The sequence below is a fragment of the Podarcis vaucheri genome (genome assembly GCF_965113315.1).
Source record: "Podarcis vaucheri genome assembly, chromosome: 14".
NCBI classification, from domain to species: domain Eukaryota; kingdom Metazoa; phylum Chordata; class Lepidosauria; order Squamata; family Lacertidae; genus Podarcis; species Podarcis vaucheri.
Genome location: NC_138752.1, coordinates 19,399,239 through 19,425,347, shown reverse-complemented (window position 1 = coordinate 19,425,347; position 26,109 = coordinate 19,399,239). Strand labels below are relative to the sequence as shown.

At 45.8% G+C, this 26,109-nt stretch overlaps 1 protein-coding gene across 6 annotated transcripts in view; it reads left to right on the top strand.

The window, feature by feature from the left end:
- ACAN (aggrecan) overlaps positions 1 to 26,109 on the top strand; it is an 87,297-nt gene that overhangs the window by 28,588 nt on the left and 32,600 nt on the right. For 2 of the 6 annotated variants that reach the window (XM_082198236.1, XM_082198231.1), the window contains exons 2-9: positions 12,342 to 12,418; positions 13,511 to 13,897; positions 15,045 to 15,219; positions 16,650 to 16,777; positions 19,837 to 20,130; positions 21,427 to 21,909; positions 22,728 to 22,902; positions 25,576 to 25,703. In XM_082198236.1, the coding sequence (XP_082054362.1) occupies positions 12,349 to 12,418; positions 13,511 to 13,897; positions 15,045 to 15,219; positions 16,650 to 16,777; positions 19,837 to 20,130; positions 21,427 to 21,909; positions 22,728 to 22,902; positions 25,576 to 25,703 (1,840 nt within the window). In that variant the 5' untranslated portion in view covers positions 12,342 to 12,348. Of the gene's footprint in view, positions 1 to 796; positions 1,213 to 12,341; positions 12,419 to 13,510; positions 13,898 to 15,044; positions 15,220 to 16,649; positions 16,778 to 19,836; positions 20,131 to 21,426; positions 21,910 to 22,727; positions 22,903 to 25,575; positions 25,704 to 26,109 lie in introns of those variants that run through there. The other 4 variants (XM_082198233.1, XM_082198235.1, XM_082198232.1 and 1 more) reach the window with 4 other exon arrangements.

Here is a 26,109-nt window from a genome sequence, read left to right as displayed (position 1 = left end):
TACTGAGGAAACCTGGTGGCGCAGTTAACCAAATGGACATCAATTGCAGCAGCATTTTGAGGGATGAAAATGCTCCAGATGCACACCCACCAATTATGGGATAGGGATACTTTGCCTTCTTGTTATGCCCCTCTTCACATACCAAGAATGAGTGTGGAATACCCACCCCTTCCTGCTACAAATATGCAACCTGTCACGCATTGCCGAAAGCTGTTGCCTGCCTTCTAAGCAGTCTGTTCATTTACTCTGTGGTAGTTTGTCCTGTGATGGAACTATGAGAGTGCTTGTTCTTTTGGCTACAGATATATTAGAAAAACAATATTTGTTTCCTTCACCCCACTCTGCAATATTGCTATCAGAAACCTCAGCATCTGAAACTGCAAGCTGAGACAGATTATATCTCTGTGTAAATTACTGAAAATTATTTCTAAATTTGCACCTAGACATACACATTAGCAGCTGTAAATTTCATGCCACCCAGGGCCCTCTTAGGAGCCGACACAAAACAGAACACCCTGGTGCTACAATCCAAATAACAATCTTCCTCCGTTTTGGTGATGCTGCATAAGCAATGATATGTGTAAAGCCACGATCACATTTCAAGTATCTGGGTTTATTTTTGTCTATGTATTAAAGAGCAGCTGCTGGGTAGAAGATGGGGAGGGAATAAAGATCAGGCCATAGGGACTACTTTTCCAGAATCTATGCACCAAACCACCCCATCACAAAGCTGCTCTTTATCACAGGAGACAAGCATTACCTTCTTCCAGTGCCATGATATTGTTTCTTGGTTGGTGGGAGAGCATCATTATGACATGCACACAGATTCAGCAGATGAAGCAAAAGGCTTATTTCCTCTCCTGCGTCAAGCCTAGAGGGATGTGTTGGCTGCCAGCTATGTCACCCACAGCACCGGTTAACTCTGCTTGGTCTCGCGTCTTACCGCTGAGCACCATAATGGCCTTCAATAACACAGAACGTTGTGTTTTGTCTTTCGGCATCTGCGTACATTCCTTTTCCCGGCAACCTAGGAAAGCTAAGGCAGATGCTTCCATAGAACCATGCATCCAGATTGCCCTGCCTGCTTGCTGCCTTGAAAGGACTCTACCTTCTCTCTCCCTCTTTTCTTGAAGGACCCTGCTAACCTCTAGTCTGAAGCAGCTAGCCTTGGAGACTTAATGGAGATTCAGACCTGCTGACTTCTAGTTCCAGGTAACCAACCAGCTGCCATTTGGTTTTGTAAGTTTCTGGGAATGGCATAATAAACCTGGCATCGAAGTGGGAGGAGGAAGGAAGCAAATAATGAAGATAGGGTTTGGGTTAACCCTTACTGTGCTAATTCACCTTGCTGGGTCACTTTAGAAACCCACCAGTTAGGTAGTTTTAGACTCTGGGTTTATGGGTCTTATGGACGGTTTGCCTCCAGAAAATTGTATTGGTTTGTTTACTTCAAAATGTGGTAAACCAGCCCTGCTGATCTCATTCTCCTGAGAAGGACCTTGAACCTCTTGCCCCCAAATTCTACATTAACAGCAAGTACCGCTGGTATCCACTTGATGGGGAAATAATTTCTCGAGCTGGTTTTAAGGCAACAGGCCATACAGTATTGCTTTCTTTCTTATTTGTTTATTCATTTTTTAAAACTGAATGGCACACTCATGGAGATGTTTAAAGGAGGGGAAAGATCCTTGAGTTTTCAGCAGCTGCACTCCAGCCTAATGTTATAAAAAGAAACATGGTCTCTTGTGTGAGATAACTTTTGATGGACATTAGGGTATTTAAAATGTGTGTGTGTTGTCACAGAGAGAGAGAGGAGCGCTTGGTTGTCATGAATATTATAGTAGAAAGAGAAACCCCCCTGGGCTAAAAACCTGTCTCCTTGACATTGTTTATAGCAGAACAAGAGCTCCTCAGAGTACTAATTGCTTTAATAGTGTAAGCAAACTCCTTCAGTTACTTGAGGAAATCTCCCTGTTGAGATAAAGGTCTTGTTGAAGCTAGCATAACACAGTAGCTGAACCTGCAGTAGTTTTACTCATTTACCTGGGAGCAGTGCTTTTTTCTGTAAAATTTTTTAGGGGTACTCTCATTTTCCTACTCATATTGAAATACGGCCCCTCAATGAGGCCAAACTTAGATTCACAAAATGTTTAGGGGGTATGCGTACCCCTGCATACCAGCAGGAAAAAAGCACTGCCTGGGAGCAAGTCCTATCGAACTCAGCAGGGCTTACTTCTGAGTAGGCAGGTGTCAGCTTGCATTGGAAGAGTCTTGCACTCCGACTTGGGAAGCCTCTCTTTTGAATCTTGGGTCTCTGCCGTGAACTTACTATGTAGCCTTAGGTAAGGCACAAATACAGTCAGCCTCCAGTCCTCATCTGCACTATAGTATAACCCACATCTGTACTCACTTCACAGGGTCATAGTGAGGACTGCAGCAATGTGTCTGAAGTGCTCTGATCCCTCTGAAGCAGGGGTGTAGGGGCCTGTCACCTTCCAGATGTTGTTGGACTCAACACCCATCAGCCAGCAGAGCCACCAGTCAAGGCTGATGGGCGTTGTAGTCCATCCACATCTGGAGGGCAGCAGTTCCCCATCCCTGCTCTCAAGTAGTGTATAAAAGCTAAGCTGTTAATGATGTTACTGAGCACAGGGGGCACTGAGGAGAAAGACTGAACATACCAAAGCCAGGCTTCCCCTTTCTAATCTGATTTTCATATTGGACAGCACTCAAGAATTTTCAACAGTTGCTCTGCAAGGAGAAATTGAGCAGGTGGAAACTTTTCCTATCACTGCACCTGTGGTGGTGATAAAACTTCACCTACTGATTTTCTGCCTGTTGTGTGTCTGTACCCATTAAAGCAAAAGGGATGTGGGTGGCGCTGTTGGTTAAACCACAGAGCCTGGGACTTGACAATCGGCGGTTCGAATCCCCGCAACAGGGTGAGCTCCTGTTGCTCAGTCCCAGCTCCTGCCAACCTAGCTGTTCGAAAGCACGTCAAAGTGCAAGTAGATAAATAGGTACCCCTCCGGCGGGAAGGTAAACGGTGTTTCCGTGCACTGCTCTGGTTCGCCAGAAGCGGCTTAGTCATGCTGGCCACATGACCCGGAAGCTGTACGCCGGCTCCCTCGGCCAGTAAAGCAAGATGAGCGCCGCAACCCCAGAGTCGGTCACAACTGGACCTAATGGTCAGGGGTCGCTTTACCTTACCTTTACCCATTAAAGCAGGGATGGGGAACTCCTAGTGTTGTTGGACCACAACTCCCATCATCCCTGACTATGGGCCATGCATGAAGTATGGTTTGTTAAGGCTGCTGAGAGGATACCACCTACTACCCTCACAGAGCTATATTTATCAGAGTGACTTAGCAATTAATCCCTCTTCCCAGGGAACTCTGAGACGGTCTTTGAAGGGACCAGGAGATCTCCTAACAACTCTCAGCACCCATAAAATTGTATGAGCCGTGCAGGGGAATTTTCTCCTTTATATGCTCGTTTTCTGAGGGCAAGGGTTTTTGCACACAGATATGTGACCCACACACAGGGAAGCCCCGCTCCAAACATTTAAAGCACACCCATCGCACATTGGAAGCACATGGCTTTCAGTTCTCAGTACCCTTAAACTACAGTTCCCAAGATTCACTGGGGAAAGTTATGTGCTTTAAATGTGTGGCGTGGATCTGTCCACACACATACCTGCAACCTGAAATGGTACAGTCCAGGAAAAGCTTGACCACTGCATCCTGCTATATAAACATGGCTCTCAGAGAGAGAAAAAGCAGACCCTCTTGTACGGTGAGCGCCAAGAGGATATATTTTCTTTTTCCATGTGCCCAAAAGGGAAAGCTGTTCCAAGCAAAATGTCTGGGTCTGAGGAGTTTCCACCATAGCGGTTGATCAGGTTCTTGTTGAGACTAGCACTGTGTGCAAATGGTCTCTCGAAACTCTCTTCACTCTATCGTAGTCTGAGAAATTAGAAAGGGTGAAGCATTTCATTGAATCTTTCTAGAGCAGTGGTTCCCAACTTTTTTTGGCCATGTCCCACCTAAAAGGTAAAGGTACCCCTGCCCGTACGGGCCAGTCTTGCCAGACTCTAGGGTTTTGCGCTCATCTCACCCTATAGGCCAGGAGCCAGCGCTGTCCGCAGACACTTCCGGGTCACGTGGCTAGTGTGACAAGCTGCATCTGGCGAGCCAGCGCAGCACACGGAATGCCGTTTACCTTCCCGCTGGTAAGCGGTCCCTATTTATCTACTTGCACCCGGGGGTGCTTTCAAACTGCTAGGTTGGCAGGCGCTGGGACCGAACGACAGGAGCGCACCCCACCGCGGGGATTCGAACCACTGACCATGCGATCGGCAAGTCCTAGGCGCTGAGGTTTTACCCACAGCGCCACCCGCGTCTCCTCACCTAAGCATCTCTAAAATCCTGATGCCCCCACCCCCATGACATATAATTCTTATTATTCAAAAAGTGGACTCCTATTCACGTGGAGGAAGCCTAAAAGGCCATTAACAATTGTTAATAACTCATTCTCGAATTGCCCCCCTTAAAAACCAAATTGCCCCCCTGTGGGGCGTTTGCCCCACGTTGGGAACCATAGCTCGAGAGAGAGGAGAAATTCTCCAGCAGTTTCTCAAGTGTGAGGATCACCATGAACAGTGACAAGAATGCAAAGGTGTTTTTCTTTTTTGCTGCCACTGCAAATGAGGCCAGTAGCAAATGTGCCTTCTGCCTGGCTGCAATTTTATCTCTTCCAAAAGAGAAGTGTCTCACAAGGGGAGGTGGAGCCACTGGACCAACTTCCTGGCTGCTTGGTCATTGTTGCCTACTGTAGTGGTTGGGAGTTACTCGTGCGTAAACTGTCCCCGTTTAGAAGCTTGGCTGCCTGGGTTAAACCGTCTTGACCGCACAGCCCATCTCAGCGTGGCTGCCTCAGTCGCTAGCAGAATCTGTCTGTGGGCATTTCTTAAACCTTTGCCAGCATAAAAGCTGTTTGACACCCAATCGTCTCCGCCTCTCACTGCATGGGAGTCTCCTGCGCAAGGAGGGCGTGGGTAGTGGAGGACCAGTGCTCTCCCCACTGACTTCCAAGGAAGAATCCCGGAGCCCTTCCACCTCTTCTCCCATTTGCTCTCCTGGATCCTTGGTGTTACGCTGATTTCCTTCCCCCTCTATCAAGCTGCGTCTCCCCCTAGTGCTGGTACCTTCCCCTGCAGAATCGGAGAGCCTCTCCTTCTCCTGTTGCTCTGATGTCAGTTCCCTGACACCTACCAAAGGGAGAGCAGGAGCTCAGCGTGGGGAGGTTAGTGTTGCCCAAACGCACTACCCTCTCTCATAACACTAGCACTCATGCACAGTGACACTATGTTGCCCCTAGGTACGGTGGAGGCATCATGCGTATGTGGAACGCCCTCCCATCAGATGTCAAAGAGATAAACAACTACCTGACATTTAGAAGACATCTGAAGGCAGCCCTGTTCAGGGAAGTTTTTAATGTGTGACATTTTAATGTATTTTTAATCTTTGTTGGAAGCCGCCCAGAGTGGCTGGGGAGGCCCAGGTGGGCGGGGTACAAATAATAATAATAATATTTTTTTATATAAAATTTTTATTGGGTTTTCACATTTTTTATAGACAAACAAACAGAAAATCAAACAGACAAAGAAAACACAAAAACAAAAAACAAAAAAGATATAAAGTTTCAAAAAAACAGTTATTTTCATAACCCTGGTCTCTGACTTCCCCCCACCCCCTCCATTGCATCCCTATTCCCAAAGTTGTATCAGCAAATTGTCATTTCCCAAAATCCTAACCTTCTCAATAATAGCCCTTTTAAAAAGGAAAACAATTATTTTAAGTTGGACCTCAGTTCCCTTCCATCGATTTCCCATTTTGTCTTTAATATTGGTCATATTGATTAATTTCCCTTGTCCTGAGTGTTGTTAAAATTACATCCTTCCCTCCCTCCCATCCCCGATTTGCGTCCCTTCTCAATATATGTCCAAAATATCAGTTCTTAGCCTGGGTTCCTCACGTCCGAGGCTCTCCAATCTCTCACAGTCCCTCTCCGCCGGTCTTGTTGGTAATCCTTTGTGTCGGTCATCAAATCTCGAAAGAGTTCTATCACAATCCATCCATAGTCTCTTAGGTATAACTGCTGCGGAATTTCCACAAGGCATAGATCTTTCAAATCGTAGTCAGAGTCAAAGTCAAAGTGGAGGCCCCAATTGTATTTCTTTATTTTAAATTCTTGCAATCCATAAGCTTCCAGGGCCTCCGCTTTCATCCTTTGCATCTTTCGTAGATTTGTAATCCAATAGTCTCCTTGCTTGTATTCCACAGATGTCGTCTGGCTAGTATTTTCCAACTTTACTTTCTCTTTCTCTTGTTTTGTCTCCTTTTCTTTAATTATCATTTCAGGTTCAGCTGTGGGTTCTTTCTCATTCCAATCCTCCTTACAATCAGCAGAACTGTTTGTTTCAGGAGTCAAGGTCATCATATGTTTACTCATTTCCGAGATATGCTCTTGTAAAGTTCCCACCAAATTGAACATCCTTTCGATTTCCGCCAGTATCTTTCCATCCACAGCCATTGTAATTCCACAGAATTCCCCCTAGAGGGAATCTGATTACTTAACGTTGTTTTCTCCAACAGTCCTCTTTCTTATTTTTGTTACTTTGTTTTCAACAATTTAAATTCAATTGTAACACCTTTTATTCCAGAGGGATCTTACGTAGCAGTTTTTTCCTGTAGACTGTATATTTGACAGCTTTGACAGCTGTCAGATTCTATGCCTACAGGCTCCAAAATAGGACGCTCCCGGGCCCGGGGGGGAGGGTTGTTTGCAAAAGAAGAAACCTCCAAAACTCCACTCTCCTGCACAAAATTGCCTTATTTTTCCCCAATCTTGGAAGTTACTGTCCTTTTAAAACTCACCCTTTACAGGGTAGGCTCTCCAGCTTAGTTCTTACATCGTTGCTTTAGCTCGTCTGCAAGGGGGGGGGGTGCGGACTTCCTTTTAGCACACACCCCGGTCGTCTCAGATTCAAAGAGGAAATTCTTAAAGTCCAATTCCAATCTACTCACGGGTTGTTTTTTCAGCCGAATTTCAAGGAAGGAAGTCAGCGCTCTCCGGTCATGGCTCACGGCTTCGCTCAGCGGAGGTAGCGATGGACTCTCAGTGCCACGCCACCCCCCGTATCCCCTCCGCAGCCTTTAAAAAGGCTCTTTGCGAATCAGGGGGGTGCTTAAGGCACCCACCGAGTCTTCAGTCCGCAGGCTTCCGCGCCTGCGGTTTTAAGGGTCCCCGTGTCGCCGGCACGGCAAAGACCCATCCCCCGCTGAGCCGATTCCCTCCGGAGCTCGGAGGGAATCCGCCATTCCCAGATCGCGCCAACCCCGGAAGTCCACAAAAAATAATAATAATAATAATAATTATTATTATTATTATTATTATTATTATTTACGTCCTGCACACTTCACACAATGTCACAAACATCTCCGAATGCTCCCCAGGCCGGTGCAGCCTTCTGCGACATTGCACTGGGGCCCCTCAATATTGGGAGGGCTGAGCCCCCTTCAAACAATTATTGAGAGTTCAGAAGACAACCCCTAGAGTTGGCGCACCTGCTCACTGACTAGCAATGAAGCTGAATGTTGGAAAATTCACAACCGATAAAAGAAAGAAGTGCATAGTTAAGCTATAGAAATTGGATGGCTTAAAAAGAAGTCATGGGGGATGAGACTATCAATGGCTACCAGCCATAGTGGCTATGCTCTGCCTTGAGGGCCAGAAACTGTAATGTTTCCGGCCAGTGGGTTGCAAGCTGACCTTTGCTGAATCACACTATCATCTTTTCTTTCGTATATATTTTTTATTAAATTTTCTGTTTTCCAATTTAAGATACTCATTTTTACATCCTTAAGATACCAATGACTTCCCTTCTTCTCTTCCCATGGTTCATTTTACATATCATACATCCCTGCATATTTTACAAAAACTATACCATTCAGTATTCCATTATTGCATCCATCAAAGCTTATTTACCCTGCTGAATTTATCTTAATGCTGCCAGCGTTTTCAGCTGTACACCATTTCCCCCCATATATTCAATAAATGTTTTCCAGTCTTCTCTAAACATATGTTCTACTTGTTCTCTTATCCTATATGTTAAGTCCGCAAGCTGTGCATATTCTCTCAACTTCAGCTGCCATTCTACTTTAGTTGGGACCTCACTCGTTTTCCATTTGGGGGCTAACAAATCATGGGCCGCCATAGTAGCATACATAAATAACCACCATCTTCTTCCTACTGTGCTCTCTAGCTTTTAGGCCCAGCTTCCAGCTTTTGGCTCCATTTGTATAGTTGCCTCAGAGGCACCTGCTTCCTTCACCCATTGACACAGCTACCTGGTGGTGGTGGTATTGCTAATCTGGTTGCAGTAGAGGCTACTCCATTAAAGCAAATGGAGCACTGCCCCACAAACCCCCAGGCAACCCTAAGCCAGTCCAGAGCTGCCTGCCTTCTTACTTACAAGCAGCCAGGAGAGAGCACAGCCTATCAGCTTCCTCCTCTTCACCTTAGTGCCGCCATTGGAGAACACAAGACAGAGGAGAATGGGTTGACTCTGCCTGTCATTGGCTATTGCACCACCTGCTGTTGGTCTCCCTGTCTTCTGCCCTACCGGTCCGAAAGGGCACCACCCACTGCTGATTGGCTCCAGGCAGCTGCCATTTAAGTTCCAGTACTGTTTCAAAGCAGCACTATATCACAGGTGCTAGAGGAATTAACGTGGTAGCCAGGGTCAGCCCAAGACTTTTGGGCACCTGAGGCAAGACGTGCTTCCCCACACAGATCCGGGCCCATGCTCCGGTGGAGAGGTAGGAGCATACCATCAGAGCTGGTTTGCTTCATGTTACCTCATTGGTGTGCCAGCTATGTTATGGCAGCAAACTAGCTTAGGGGCTGCAGGGCAGACCACATGGCACACCTTTCTAGACACTTTCCACCCCTCAGAATTTGCCGCCTGAAGCAGCTGCCTCACTCTGCCTCATGATAGGAAGCTACCAGACTTAGTGCCAGAAAAAAAATTAAAGGAGGTCCTGGAAATGTGCTTGGCTACCCAAGAGCCTTTCTGGAGCGATGGGGTCCTGGCAAATGCCAAAGGGTATCACATGGTGATGCCAGGACTGTTGCGTTTAAGAAAGAAAGAAAGAAAAACAGAAGGAGAGAAGGCGAATGACTGGGTGGAAATGAGGACAAGGGATCCTTTGCACAAAAACAGCTGGGTAATAGGCCTGAACAGCTTGTTAACATTAATTGCAGCTTACTGAAAGTAATCGCAGTTTACTGCACCTTTGGGGGCAAACAGTAGCTCTGGTGGGGGTGATTTTTCTAGCAGGAAACCAGCGCAAGGAACAATACGGATCAGAAGTGTGACGCTGTATAAAGGCACTGCTGGCTGCTTTTGGTTCAAAACAAAAGTGAATTTGTTAGACATACACGCACAATGTACTTTGGCTCACAAAGTCCTCCTGTCCTGTCCTCTTTTGGCAATTGATGATCCAGAGAGAAATGGAGAAAGATAGGCCTATTCAGAAAATCGATTTATATGCTGGGTCCTGGGTGCTTGAAGATGACAGCTCTAAGCTATGTTTTCTTTCAAGAGTGAAACACTAGCTCCCATTGCAGCAGACGTGAGGTGCACCCAGTGAAGACCTGTTCTCTTTGTGGGGCTTTCAGATTTTCCAAAATCTGGCTGTTCTTTCCAATGTAAGGTGCACATTTACTTGGACGGAAATCCCTTTGCATTCGTTTGTATAAAACTAAGACACCTTCAGTGCATCCGTGCGTTCAGCTAATTCCCTGCTTTTGCCCTTCAGTGCACACATACCTCTACCTAATGGGGCTGACATAAATAATTCTGCCAGCTCCTCCTTCTTAGAATATAACTTAGGAAACAGGTTGGTCCAAACATATCCTTATTTCAGACCCTCCAAGTGTCCCTATTTTCCAGGGACATCCCTGATTTAGAGAAGCCATCCCAGTTCCTGATTTGATCACGGGATGTTCCACTTTTCCTAAGGATGTCCCTATTTCATTGGCGGGTAAGGAGTTATCTGACGCTCGAGCTGTCTGAAGGCAATCCTGTATAAGGAGGGGTTTTTTAAAATATTTAATGTTTTATAATGTTTTTATATATGTTGGAAGCTGCCTAGAGTGGCTGGGGCAACCCAGTAAGATGAATAGTAAAATTATCGTTATGGAATGGGACGTCCCTATTTTTAGTGGAGAAATGTTGAAGAGCATGTTATTTTGTTTCAGTTAATTTGATGACCAAGGAATTGTGGCAATTAAAACAAAAAATAATAAGGACGGGAGAGGAGGAGAGCACCATCCCAAGTAGCTAAATGTATAAAGGAGTTTCAGTCTTGGGGTGGTTTGGAAGCCGGTCAGAATGGAATAAATTTCTTATTTTTGCTACAGCTGAGAAAACACACACACAAAAAGTCACAGAAGTATATTTATTTCTGTATTTGGGTTCCAGCGTTTGCCTTATTTAAGAAGGGAGGGGGAGAGAGAGATGTAAAATGAGTTCCTCCCCTGCCTAAAAACTCTCCCCTCCCATTTCCTGAAGCAAGCTGGATTTTGAACAGAAAAAGTCTCATTTCTAGGAAGGCATCTTGTGAAAACAATCAGGGATTTGTTCACAGAAGTGTGCACCAAATCACAGAACCCAAATGAGCTCCTCCACATTTCCTGCGTTATGTTAGAGCCCTGTTTGGGCAGGACTCCCCAAGCATCAGATCTCTGTTCTGGCCCATCGTGTGGTTGAGGGGTCACAAAATGAAAATGATTGGCGGTTGGTCCAAGTCTGATAAACCAATGTCCATTTTTATGCCATGTTTATTTACTTACAGTAAAAGGCGAGGCACCTCAGACTCAGGAGCCAAATGTGGCCCTCCACACCTTTCAGTGTGGCCCTTGGGACTATTCCCAGGACACCCTCTTCCCCAGCCACGCCCCCTCTTATCAGACCAAACCCTTCTCCAGCTCTGCTTTCCACCCTCAAGTCGTTTTCCCATCTAGAATATGTTTTTGAACACTGATCATGCATCTTGCCTACCTGAATGGAGGAAAGAGAGCAGTGTGTCATTTTGTGTAGAAAATGGTCTGCATTCCTGACTACCAGCACCCAATTTTGCAAGGGGTGATGATGGCTGCTTGCTTAGAAGGATTCCAGAAAGAATGATAATATGAACGCCAGTTGCTTGGGAATACAAGAGGGGGGAGTCTATTGCACTCACAGCCTGCTTGCAGTCTTCGTAGAGGCACTGCACAAAACACAATGCAGGAATTGATGGGCTTTTGGTTTGATCCTGCAGGATTTTTCTTAGGTCCTTATGGTGCTCAGATGCAGAAAAATAGTTGACTAAGAGGTCACAATAGAGGGGTGTTTTGGTTTGTTTTTCAATTAGTATAGAGAGAATGGGCTCACAATTTTTCTCCTTGTCTCATAATACTAGGCGGATCACCCAATGAAAGTGATAGGACCAAGAGCATAGGAACAGAATAAGAGCTTGCTGGATCAGGCCCAAGGCCAATCCTTTTTTCCACAGTAGCCAACCAGGTGCCTAGAAAAAGAAGGCCACTTTGCTGAATCTTCTCTGAATATCATCCACTATTTTCATGTGTTGGCCACCACTTTCTCTCCAGTTTGTTATGTTTTTCTATATGCTGCAGCTTTACCAGAATTGGTTCCAGGATGTTTTTGTGGTTGTTGTTTTTACATCATCATGATAGATTGTATCCAGCTAAGTTCTATTTGGAGTACAGCCACTGAAATTAATGAGCCTTAGTTATTCACATACGTTCATTTCAATGGGATTACTCTGTGTAGGCCAGCATGGTATAGCGGTTAGCATTTCAGTGTAGGACCTTGCAAATCAGGGTTCATCCTCACTCAGCCATAAAGAACAATGGGTGGCCTTAGACCAGTCACTGTCTCTCAGCCTAACCTATTACGCAGGGTTATGTAGGAATAAAATGCAGAGGGGGTGAACCAAGTTTGCTGCCCCGAGCTCCTTGGAGGAAAGGTAGAAACAACAGCAACACTGGATACAACCTAATTAACATTACTAATTAATAATATACCACTCAGTGAAGGTTCTTCTCCCCCATTGTCATTTCCAGAAGATTGCCTCTGGTTGAACCAATGCTTGCCCCACACCTCTCGCAAATACAGGAGCCACTCTCACTTCTTGCCACCTTCATTCCACAAAAGATGGTGCTGTCCATTTCTCTCTAACACAGCTCTTTTGTCTTTGTGCTTCTTTCAGGAAAACAATGACCACTTTTCTACTAGCCTTTGTGTGTTTGCGAATCATCACTGCAGCTGTCGCTGTGGAAGTCTTAGGTATGTGAGACCTCCGGAGCCATCCTTAAAATATATGAAGTTTTGTGTGTGGAGAGTGTTAGGCCTTCCTGTGAACAGTATCCCGTTCTCACAGCGGCCAGCCAGTTGCATGTGGCAAACCCACAAACAGGACCCAAGAACAAGAGCACTCTCCCTTCCCCTAGTATTCAGAAGCATTACTGCTTCCAAACATGGAGGCAGAATCTAGCTACCAGTGGTGTGAGGTCTATGGACATGGGGCACTAGGCTAGTCCCTTACATGTTCCCAGTAGATTAGAATATTAAAGCCTAGCACCTCCTTCCCAAAGCCTGGGAAGCTTCTTCCTGGCTTAGGGAGGGAGGCACCAGAGCCGTCTTTCCCACTGGGTTTACTGGCGCATTGCGCCAGGGCACCAGCCTCTCAGGGGTGCCCCAGTGAGTGGGGGAGCTTTGCTGGTGGCCTCCCCTTTCCCTCCTGCACGTCTGCCAGCTGCGCCCCATCAGCCATATGGCTGGCAGACGTACAGCTACCTTCCCAAGCCTCCGCGGGAGGAGAGCGATCCCCACAGAGGCTTAGGATGGAAGCTGCGCCCCGCCAACTATATGGCTGGCTGATGTGCAGCTGCCTTCCTAAGCCCCCACGGGAGGAGAGCAATCCCCACAGAGGTTGGGAAAAGGTTGACAACTCTGGGAAATGGGGGGGGCGTCAGAGGTAGCTTTGCACCACAGCACCAGATATGCTTAAGACAGCCCTGGGAGGTGTGATGCTATGACTGAGTCCAGGACCTCCCACCATCTTCCCAAAGCCTCCCAGTTTTGGGAATGAGGCAGCAGGACTCTAGTATCCTGTCCAAGGCCTGGCGCCCCCTTCCCAGAGCCCAGAAGTTTCTACCCGGCTTAGGGAGGTGCGATGTTCATGTGTGCAACATCAGGACATTGTGATGTCGCACGCATGATGTCGGGGGCCCCATCGCCTATGTAAGCTGGTGCCTCTAGCCCTAACGATGCCCCTATGAAAGATTTCACCGCATGCCACCGATAGCCACCATGCCTAGCAATGGATGAATGCTGCTGATTTCTCCCTCTCTCACCTCCTCATCTTCTTGGAACCAGCAGATCATGGTGCCACACTGAGTGTGAGCATACCTTTACGCTCCCCCCTGCGCATTCCCCTGGGAAACACCCTGACCATCCCCTGTTACTACATCGACACATTGGAACACGTCACCACGTCTCCATTCACTCCGCCTCTGACTCCGCGGATCAAATGGAGCAAGCTTTCGGGCGGCAAAGAGGTTGTCTTGCTGGTGGCCATGGATGGGCACGTGAGAATCAACACTGCATACCAGGAGGTGGTCTCTTTGCCCAATTACCCAGCCATACCCACTGATGCCACGCTGGAAATCAAGACACTTCGCTCCAACGATACCGGGGTCTATCGCTGCGAGGTGATACATGGCATTGAGGATAGCCAGGACACTGTAGAGGTGAAGGTAAAAGGTAAGGTTGCATCTTTTCCTGTTGCTGCCGCTATGGCTGACCTTTTTGAGTTGGGTTCTCCAGATGGCCATGCACTTCACACAAGGAGTGGTTGGCAGGGCAAGCTAGCAGGGCTTACCAGACCTTCCACCACTGGCATCGCTGCAGCTTACCTGGAGACAGTGAGTTTGGTGCGGCCCACCGCCACCAACGGCTGTTAGATGCAAGAGAAGTTGGCAACCATGGAAGTTTGCTTCTAATTGCAAGAGTGGGGGGATTTTGACAGGCCCATGACATTGTCGGAGACTGGGCAGCAGAGGAATGGTGGAGACCTCCTCCCCATCCTGACCCTTACCAGGGAGGAAGAAGAGGAAGACAGTATAGATTTACAACAGGGGGTTGAGGGAGGTCGCAGCTCAGAGGCTGATGAAGGGGGAAGTTGGGAAATCATGGGAGAGCAACACCCGGCTGAAACATTGTCATTAGAAAGCTTTCCAGGCCCTCCATACCCCAGAACCCGGAAAGCCTTAAAAGTAGGAGAGCAAAGAACTCAAAGACAGAGGACACTGCTCAGCACCCGTAGAGGAGATGATGAGAATGAAGAATGAGAAAGTGGGAAAGACAACGGGTGCAGAAATTTTAAAAAGGCTGTAAGAAACTTTTCCTTGTCTCTATAATTCCTGGGCAACCAGCCGGGCGCCGCTGACAGCATCCTGACAGACATGGGGCAAAACATTTAACTGCATTCTGTGCTTGCCATGGTAGTAATCCTGCTCACCTATCAATTGGTGTTAAAGGTGGGGGGGTGGGCAAATAGACTGATCAAATGGACTTACCCATTTAATGTCACCACCATGGTCACCACCATGGTACCTTTCCCCTGCCCGTCCTGAAATTTGACTTGAAAGAAACATTGTGTTGTATCCAATGAGAATAAGTTGCGGTGTGTGCTTGGTTGCAGCGTGTGTGTTTGTGTGCGGTGCCCGCAACACTTTCAGACCTGCAGGGACCCAGAAGCAAGCACACAGGCAACTCTAGATTCTCTGCAGTATCACTCCAGTTCCTGAAAATCCTAAGTCGCTGCCCTCTGCCTCACTTATATTTTAAACTCAACTGGTTTGGGTTATTTACTGATGCATGTGTGTATGTTGGTGAATGTGTTTTCCAGGCATCGTGTTCCATTACAGAGCCATCTCCACCCGGTACACTTTGGACTTTGAGAAGGCTAAGCAGGCCTGCATCCAGAACAGTGCTGTCATTGCAACTCCAGAACAGCTTCAGGCTGCCTATGACGATGGCTTTGACCAGTGTGATGCTGGATGGTTGGCTGATCAGACAGTCAGGTGAGTGCTGGCAGGGAATTATATGAACAAACCACAGGGGAGAAATTGGTCATTGGGGAAAATTCAGGTTATCATGGACAAGGAATCAGAAAAGGGTCAGAGGTCAATGTGACTAGGGGCTGTTCCACACCGGTTTTTGCTTCTTGCAGCTGTATTCTGCAACATGGCATTGGGTATATTGTTGATTTTCCTGCTCTTTTTGTACTGCAGTACCTGTTGGGTTATGGAACTGTAGCTTTTTGACCCATATACCCTCATGTTATATCAGATTTCATTCACACCAGCGGACATCACAACTAACGTCACTGGACGTCGTTATTCTTCCATCTTTTCTGCACATGCGTGCTCCTTTTCCCTCATAATTCCCCCCTGAAAACAGCAAGGAAGAACTGCATGTGGGAATGCCACCCCAATTTTCATCACTTTGCTCCTGCAATTTCCCAGGTTAATGGAACATCCCCCCCCCCAATCAGATCAAGGGATACACATTGGCCTTCTCTCTCAAATTTCATATAGATGCTAAAGAGGTTTGGAGTGGTGATGACTGACCAGGAACAAGACCTGGGGGTTGTAGTGGGTGACTCAGTGAAGATATTGACCAAGTGTGTGGCAGCTGTGAAGATGGAGAAGTCCATGTGAGGGACTGGAAATTAAACAGCCAATATCACAATGCTGTTACACAACTTTATGTTGTAACCACACTTGGAATACCGTGTACACTTCTGGCCATCCTCACCTCCACAAGGAAGTTGTAGAACTGTAGCAAGTTCAGAAAACAGTAATCAAAATGATCGAGGGGCTGGAGCAACTCCCTATGCGAAACAGTTGCAACATTTGAAGGTTTTTTGTTTAGAGAAAAAGCAATTGAGTGGGTACGCTATGGAGGTGTCTAAGATCACGCATGGCATAGGGGAAGTGAATAGGGAGGTGGTTTTCTCCCCCCTCTCTCATACTTTTACATCCTGGGGATTCAGCATAGATAATATAATTTACTTCTTCATGCAACACAGTCGAACTATGGAAACTGCTCCCACAGGGTGCAATGATGGCTACCAACTTGGATGGCTTTAGAGGAGGATTAGACAAATCTATGAGGTCAACACTGTCTATGGCTTGGCTACTTACCCTGATGCCTATGTTCTACCTCTACTGCTGGCGGTAGTATATCAAGTGGGGACAGCTGCTGTTGCATTCAGGTTCTGCTTCCAGGCTTCCCATGAGCATCTGTGAGGATGCTGGACTAGATGGGCTTTTGACCCAGCTGCTAGGCTCTCCATACAAGCATAGGTGTATATCCAAATTCTGCTTAGGTTCCCTTTGCTCTTCAAGATACTACCTCCATCCCAGCACCATACAGTAAACAGTATTTCTCCACCCCACCCCCAGGCAACACAGTCTTCTTTTTCTCACTGAATCTCTCACTGAATCAGGTACCCAATGCACCATCCCCGGGAAGGTTGTTATGGTGACAAGGATGAGTTTCCTGGAGTGAGAACATACGGTGTTCGTGAGACGGATGAGACGTACGATGTGTATTGTTATGCAGAAGAAATGGAAGGTAATTGTTTCTTACTTATTTAACACTTATTCACGCCATTTGCCACCTCAAGGTACCCATGACAGTTGGTGGTCTGTGGCCCTCTTGTGGTGCAGCAGACCCCTGGGTGACTTTACATTCACGAGTTAGCTTCTCCAAGTGCTCAAGGATATCTTTTTGAATAAAATATACGTCCAATCTTATCTGCCCCAGTGGTGGTGAACCTCCAGGCCTTGGAACAAACTTCACCTGTCACGTCTCCCCATTTAGACCACAAAGCCATTTTCAGGACTACCTGCCCCACATCTGATGTCATATGTGATGCCCGGTGTCAGGCAGGTAAAGGTGGCTGCAGGCGGGAGGAGGATTAAACTCCCCAAGGAAACTGGCTGACCTTGCAGATTGTAGGGTTGGACCCCGTTGCCCAGGCATCAGCTGAGTTGAGTCTCGCTTGGTTCAGTCTCGCATCAGCCAGTTCAAATGACAACTCTTAACTATATAAATCTCTTTGGCTTTCATCCAGTATCTTCAAACTATCTTTCCTATTCATGACATGCTTGCCATTTTGAATCTCCTCACCTCTGTTCTCTTTGACCCCTTGACCTTGTGAACTATCTAAGAAAAGGCCAAGATCACTGTGTAAAAAGGAAAAGATGCAAACCTTCGGCTAATCCTTGGTTTAAGTACTTTAGATTACTGCAGTTTGTGGGAGAGCTTCTCCTGCAAATTCCAAAGATTTCAGAAGCCACAGTAACTCAGATCAAGGCCTTCAGTGTGGCTGTCCCTGTTTTGTGGAATAGCAATCCTGTCAAGACACGACAGGTGCCCACTACCTCCACTTTCCAGAAACAATTGAAGACATTTTTGTCCCAATAGGCTTTCCCAGCTAGTTTTTTTTTTTTATAATAATTTTTATTGCATTTTTTCCAAGTTACAGAAAGAACAAAAGAATAGACAGAATAGAAAGGAAAAAAAAGAGAAAAAGAACAGAAAATCACAACCATTTCAACAACTTATTTCAAATTTCCATTGGACTTCCCCGCATCTCCCACATAATGCATTCTTGATAATAAAGTTATCAGCAAATTATACCCTTATTTCGTGTGTTTCTTTATATTTTCAGTTGCAATTTAAGTTTAAATCTCTTATTCTCCATTTACTCTAAAAATATAACATAATGTCGTTTTTACCCATTTAAACTTTGATTCTTTCATGAATGTTATCAATTTCATAGATAATTAAATTTCATTGCTGGGGCTAACGTTCCAAATCATACGGCAACTTATAATTCATACAACTTATAATACTTTTGCAGATAGTCTTTAAATTTTTTCCAGTCCTCCTCCATTGCTTCTTCTCCCAAGTCTCGGATCCTTGCAGTCATCTCGGCTAGTTCCATGTAGTTCATCAATTGCGTCTGCCAATCCTCCAGTGTGGGCAAATCTTGGGTCTTCCAATGCTTAGCGATAAGAATTCTTGCTGCTGTTGTAGCATACATAAAGAAAGTTCTATCCTTTTTTAACACCTTCTGGCCGACAATGCCCAGAAGGAAGGCCTCTGGTTTCTTGGGAAAGGTGTACTTGAACACCTTTTTTAACTCGTTATAGATCATTTCCCAGAAGGCCTTCAATCTTGGACAAGTCCACCAGAGGTGAAAGAATGTCCCTTCAGCCTCCTTGCATTTCCAACATTTATTATCAGACAAATGGTATATCTTAGCAAGCTTAACTGGGGTCATGTACCACCTGTATACCATTTTCATAATGTTTTCTTTCAAGGCATTACATGCCGTAAACTTCATACCGGTGGTCCATAACCTTTCCCAGTCCTCAGACATAATATTGTAACCAATGTCTTGAGCCCATTTTATCATGGCTGATTTAACTGTCTCATCCTGAGTATTCCATTTAAGCAGCAAGTTGTACATTCTCGATAATACCTTGGTCTTTGGTTCTAACAACTCTGTCTCAAGTTTCGATTTTTCCACCTGGAATCCTGTTTTTTTATCTAGCTTGAAAACCTCATTAATTTGGGCATAGTGTAGCCAATTTTGCACCTTATCCTTTAATTTTTCAAAGCTCTGCAACCTCCAATTACCTCCAATGTTTTCTATTATTTCCCAATATTTCGGCCAGTATGCCTCCATATTGGGTGTTTTCCGAGCTTTGGCCTCTATTGGTGAAATCCACCTCGGAGTTTTACTTTCCAATAAGTCTTTGTATTTTTTCCAGACCATATATATTGCTTTTCTGACAATATGGTTTTTAAACATTCCATGTGTTTTCCCCTTGTCATACCACAAATACGCATGCCAACCTAACGAATTATTGAAGCCTTCCAGATCTAGGACATCAGTGTTTTCCAATAAAAACCAATCTTTCATCCAGCAGAAGGCCGCAGCTTCGTAATATAACCTTAAGTCTGGCAGGGCAAACCCCCCTCTCTCCTTTGCATCGGTTAGTATTTTAAACTTTATTCGGGGCTTTTTGCCCTGCCAGACAAACCTAGACATATCCCTCTGCCACTTTCCAAAACATTCCACTCTGTCCACAATCTGCAAGGCTTGAAACAAAAACAACATCTTTGGCAAAACGTTCATTTTTATAGCTGCAATTCGACCTAACAAGGATAATTTCAATCTTGACCAAATTTCTAGATCTTTTTTGACTTCTAACCAACATTTTTCATAGTTGTCTTTAAATAGATTCAAATTCTTAGAAGACAGATTGACCCCCAGGTATTTCACTTTTTTAACAATGTTTAGTTCTGTTTCCTTCTGAAACCCCTCTGTTTCAGTAACTGTCAAGTTTTTCCCTAACACCTTAGTTTTTTGTTTGTTCAGCTTAAAACCCGCCACCCGACCAAATTTCTGAATCAATTCCAAAACTCTTTTTGTACTAGGTTCTGGCTCCTGTAATAGTTAAACCGGTCTTGACCATGAGTGTCCAATTGTTAGGGTTTGGGCTCTTGTTGTTTTTGTGCTTTTAACTATCTTGTGTGTAAATTGCCTTGAGACAGTGGTTTAGGGGGCAATTAATGAATGAATTGTAATAAATAAAAATTGCTATGTGTGATTGCAGGGAAAGTCTTCTACGCCACCTCCCCGGAGAAATTCAGCTTCCCAGAAGCTGCAGAGAAATGCCACCGCCTTGGCGCTCGTTTGGCAACGACGGGAGAACTGTACTTGGCCTGGAAGGATGGGATGGATGTCTGCAGCGCTGGCTGGCTGGCAGACCGCAGCGTCCGGTACCCCATCAACAAGGCACGGCCCACCTGTGGCGGCGGCCTGGTCGGGGTGCGCACCGTGTACCTCCACGTCAACCAGACAGGGTATCCTCACCCCCATTCCCGCTATGATGCCATCTGCTACGCTGGTGAGTGCTGGGTCCCAAGTTATTTCTTCGTCCTTTCCTAGATGCAAGAGTACAGAAGCGTGAGAGTCATCAGCCAATGTCCAATAGTAGTCAGTGGGTTATCTAACCTCCTGTCACCATCAGAACTTGCACCTTTACTGGGTGGCAGAGGTGATAGGGCTGGGAGAGACACCCATTGTCAGGGACTGGGCTGAGGGGAAAGGGACTGAGGAGGAATGGTAGAGGCCGGCCACCCTCACCTTGAACCTTTTAGAGAAGAGGAAAGCAGTATTATTATTATTATTAATAATAATAATATTTATGCCCTTCCCTCCTCGGCCAGAGCCGGGCTCAGGGTGGCTAACACCAGTAAAATTACAGTAAAAACATAATGGGGGGGGACAATTTAAAATACAGGTTAAAATGCAATTTAAAATGCAGCCTCATTTTAAAAGTAGCCCATAGATCAAAACCATAAAGGGAGGGTCAGACTGAGTCCAAACCAAAGGCCAGGCGGAACAGCTCTGTCTTGCAAGCCCTGTGGAAAGATGTCAAGTCCCGCAGGGCGCTAGTCTCTTGTGACAGAGCATTCCACCAAGTCGGAGCCAGTACTGAAAAGGCCCTGGCCCTAGTTGAGACCAATCTAACCATCTTGCAACTTGGGACCTCCAAAATGTTGTCATTTGTGGACCTTAAGGTCCTCCACAGGGCATACCAGGAGAGGTGGTCCCATAGGCAGTCCTATTTTGAGTTACAGCAGTGGTTTGAGGAAGGTCACAGCTCAGAGACAGGTGAACAGAAGAGTTGGGAGGACAGAAGGGGGAGACAGAGCAGCCAGCTGACATGTTATCACTGGAAAGCATTCCCGACCCCCCTTCTCCCAAAACCCATTGTGCATTGAAAGTGGAACAGCAAAGGACTCAAAGACAATTAGCCCCTGGTGGCCACCATAAGGGGAAGTGCTGTTACTAGGAAGGGGGGAGGAGCTCAGCTGGAGCAGCGCCATTAATCTAAGAGGCAGCATACATGAGCCTCTCACTGTGAATACTGAATGAAGACTCAGTAAGAGCTTCCTTGTCTACTTCCTTGGCCGTCTGCTGTGAGCAGGGGAGGATCAGAATTCACTCACCCATGGAGAGCCATTGCTAGTCAGTGTGGACAATACTGAGTTAGATCTGTCCACCATGTAAATTTCCTATAAACCCCCCTGATGTAGCATTGTTTCAGGACTTTGGGGGACCTAAGGCTGTAGCCTGGCAATGCTTTGTATTCTTCCATTGCATTCATATCCCATGAATCCTCACTCTTTCACCCTAGGTCGCGACTTGGACACAATCATCCATGAGAACTTCACCGGCGAGATAATTGATGAACTGGGCAGTGGCTTCACCATCCAGACAGTCACTGAGACAGATGTTGAGCTGGAATTCGCACGCAACACCACCGAGGAGGAGGCCCGAGGCAGCATTGCCACCTTGGAGCCAATAGACTTTACCGCCTCGGAGGTGGACGAAGGCTTCACAGCAATACCAGATCTCTTTGTTACTAGCTTCGTTGAAGAGGCAGAGAACAGGACAGATGTGGGGATCTGGGAGGGTCTAGAAAACGCCACCTTCTCGCTCCTAGATGCTCTTCCCACCACTGATACCCTGGAGGTGAGCTCGGTGGAAGACAGCTTGTGGGCTACCGTCATGCCAGGAGTAGACTCCACCTTGTCATTTACCGGGGAAGATCAAATTGTGCCGGGAACAGCTGCTCCTGATATTGGCCTCATTCCTGGGCAACCCATTTCTCCCACAGGTATGTGGCAATGCCTAGTGCTATATGCAAATGCAAGGTAACAAAATCCACCTGATTCAGTAGCCCAGTGCGGTCCACAACAAATCACATAAGAATCTAAGAAGAGCCTCCTGGATCCAGCAAAGTCCCACCCACTCCAGCATTCTGTTCTCACTGTGGCCAACCTGAAACCCGCAAGAGGGACCCGATCACACCTAGAAATGGACAAGTCTGGCAATTCCAGTTTCCCATTTTCCCAATCCGGTGTTCACCTCTCCAGATTTCTCCATCAGCTAAGAAACCTCCAAAAAAAAAATGATCTCATGAAAATTTGTCAGCATTTTAGTTGCATTTTTCTGAATATACGCGTTTTTGCACGCAATTGCCCCTTATCTAATGCAAATTTTGTATATTGATTTCACTGAGACACACATTATTATGCATACTTTCCCCTATTGTATGAATTTTGGGGCACATTATTGGGTTGGAGCGCTTCATCGCAAAATTCAGAGGTGTGAATTTCAAAGAATAGCTGCATTCTGCTTTCCATATGGTTTTAAGAAGTGCAGATTGGGTAGATTCGCATCAAAAGGAAAAAGCTAACTGAATTTCTCCTACATCCCTAATCACAAATATTTCAAGGAAAACAGGACGGAGCCAAAACCAGTGACATACACTCATCCTCCAGAGGGAACTGCTTTTAGAGTCAGTTTCAGTTCTCCGGAAACACATATTGAAATTGCAGAAATATTAGCACATCCCTAGGGGAAATGCAATGCAAGTGTTGATGGGTTCATGCCACTTGCCCCTTCAGTTGTTTTTTTCTTTTCCTTCAACAGGTGTCATCTTTCATTACCGGCCATCCACCAACAGGTATTCCCTGACTTTTGTCAAAGCTCAGCAAGCTTGCCTGGATAATAATGCTGTGATTGCCACTCCCGAACAGCTGCAGGCAGCCTATGAGAATGGTTACGACCAGTGTGATGCTGGCTGGCTGAGAGACCAGACGGTCAGGTAAGGACAGATGATGACTCGGCAAGGCCAGTGGGAAGGTTAATGAGCAGGGTATTTTTAGCCTGCAGGGTACATGATGAAGTGGTGGGATGGATGCCATCTTCAAGCATTTGAAGAGCTGTTGCGTTGATGATGGAGCCAATTTGTTCCATTGCTCCAGAGAATAAGGATCTGACTTCAAGCATTTGAAGAGCTGTTGCGCTGATGATGGAGCCAATTTGTTCCATTGCTCCAGAGAATAAGGATCTGACTTCAAGCATTTGAAGAGCTGTTGCGTTGATGATGGAGCCAATCTGTTCCATTGCTCCAGAGAATAAGGATCTGAATTAGTGAGTTCAAATTACAAGAAAGAGGGTTTCAGCTAAAGCAGGGGTAGGGAACCTTGGGTCTTCCAGATGCTGCTAAACTATAACTCTTGCCTTCCTTGACCTCTGGCCATATTAGCTGGACTTTATGAGAGCTGGAGTCCAAGAACATCTGGAGATGAACAAGGTCTATGTCTCTGACTTGATGAGAATTGGAGTCCAATAGCATCTGGAAGGCAATGGGGTGGTGGCTCCACCCACCTGTCAACATGGCACAAGGTGGGGGGGCAGCTCAGAATCCAGCCGGATAGCAAGCTCCTTTGCTCTCCCCTAAGTACTATAACTTACAGAGAGCTGGTGTGACATAAGTGACTAATATTTTGCAAATCCCAGAGCAAATTGCATGCAGCTGCCAGTCTCAGTGTCAGTATTTGATCAGATGATTCTTCCAAGACTGGAATGGTTCTTGTAAGATGATGTTTGCTGTGCCACAGGCGTGCATCTTTAAAAAACAAAAAAGGATTCTATTTTCTTTAGACCTATTGTTTCTTCTCATATGCAGATATAACAACAACAACAATAATAATTTATTACTTATACCCCATCCATCTGGTCGGGGCTTCCCAGCCACTCTGGGTGGCTCCCGACAGAATATTTAAAACACGGTAAAACATCAAACATTAAAAACTTCCCTAAACAGGGCTGTCTTCAGGTGTTTTCTAAAAGCCAGGTAGTTGTTTATTTCCTTCACATCTGATGGGAGGGCATTCCACAGGTTTAAGTTTTTAATGAAACTAAAATACAGACAATTAATAAATGGATGTTCATTTAACTGAGTGGCATTGCTGGTGATCTCATTTCTACTATTGCTACTATCTCTACCATCAATGTATTGATCTACATTGGGGGAAGGCTGTGGCTCAGTGGGAGAGCATCTGCTTTGCATAGAGAAGGACCCAGGTTCAATCCCTGACATCTCCAGGTTGGGCAAGGAATATCTCCTACCTGAAATCCTGGAGAGCTACTGCCAGGCACTTTGGACAACACTGAGCAACATGTTCTGCCTTGCTATGAATCAACTTCCTATGGCCACTACTGAGAAGGTGATGTTTCTCATGTGGCCAATCTAACTGAGCTTACAGTCATGCCTGTGCAATTGTCGCATCCGTTCTGCATTGGTAGGAGACATTTCTTTAGTGTGGCTTTATCTGTACTTCGGATCTCCTTGCCTATTGGCAACTAAGCAGGTGCCCTTGGTGAAAGTTTTTAGGCACCTGTGGCCCTCAAGGCCTTTTTTGCAGCCCTCGGCAACATTTGACACCCTCCAGCCCTTGCACTGCCTTCCCAAAGTTGGGTAATCAAGGAGATGGTTTTTGGGAAGGAGGTTGTGAGGGCCCTAGCACAGTCCTCCTGTCTCCTTCCCAAAGTCTGATTTGCACTTTCCCAGCCTTGGGAAAGAGGAAGGAGGGCTCTAGGACCTTGCCAGAGCCTTGCTCCTCACTTAGCGGGCTTTGGGAAAGCAGTGTGGAGGCTGGGGAGGGGGGTGCCAAATTTTGGCCTCGCTCTGCCCCACACATGCCAAGGCTGCTTCCAAAGTACTCCAAAGTACTCTTGCAACTCCCTTTGTATGAAAAGTTGGGCTGCCCTGTTTTAGACACCTGCTGAAAACCTTTTAGTTTTGTTTTGCCAAGCATACCTAGAAATATAATGAGTTACCCTATATTTGTTTCAAAAGTGTTGTTGAGTTTCTATTTCCTTTTAACGGTGGTGGTTTCATGCATATTTGTTTGTAATTGGTTTGTGGATCTTGTTGTTGTTGTTTAGTCGTTTAGTCGTGTCCGACTCTTCGTGACCCCATGGACCAGAGCACGCCAGGCACTCCTGTCTTCCACTGCCTCCTGCAGTTTGGTCAAACTCATGCTTGTAGCTTTGAGAACACAGTCCCACCATCTCATCCTCTGTCGTCCCCTTCTCCTTGTGCCCTCCATCTTTCCCAACATCAGGATCTTTTCCAGGGAGTCTTCTCTTCTCATGAGGTGGCCAAAGTATTGGAGCCTCAGCTTCACAATCTGTCCTTCCAGTGAGCACTCAGGACTGATTTCCTTAAGAATGGAGAGGTTTGATCTTCTTGCAGTCCATGGGACTCTCAAGAGTCTCCTCCAGCACCATGATTCAAAAGCATCAATTCTTCAGCGATCAGCCTTCTTTATGGTCCAGCTCTCACTTGTGGATCTTAGCTGTGTTTTATTTACAGCTTTATTTTGCACACCACGCAGAGAGCTCTTTGATCAAGGGATTCACACATCTTCTAAATAGATAGATGTGTGAGATCTTGGGTAAAAAAATAACAAATGTCTTTAATGGCCAGGTACCCTATTGTGGTTCCGCGGAGCAAATGTGAAGGAGACAAAGACGACATCCCAGGTGTACGGACATATGGCATGCGCCCAGCATCCGAGATGTTTGATGTCTACTGCTATATTGACAGACTGAATGGTAAGTTTTCTTCCATAATTCCTGGGTTGGAGGTAGGGGAGTACAGTGCATTTGAATGTATTCATGCACCAGACACAGTGCCGGATTTACGTATAAGCTAAACAAGCTATAGTTTAGGGTCCCACTCTCTTGGGGGGGGGGCCCACAAAAATTTAAAGGGGAAAAATTGGATGTATATTTCCAAAATATAAGATAAAAAACAAAATTAAAGAGTGCTTGTAGACTGATGATCAGGCAGCATAGACTAAGGGTGTGAGTCTTATGCCTACTGATTGATTTTATGTAATACATAATTTATTTATTTTGATCCCATTATAAAACTACTGTAGAAAAATATTCATCTTTATTATTTAGTAGGCCTATATTATTATTTACTAGTACGTATAGTTCCCTATTACCCCCACTT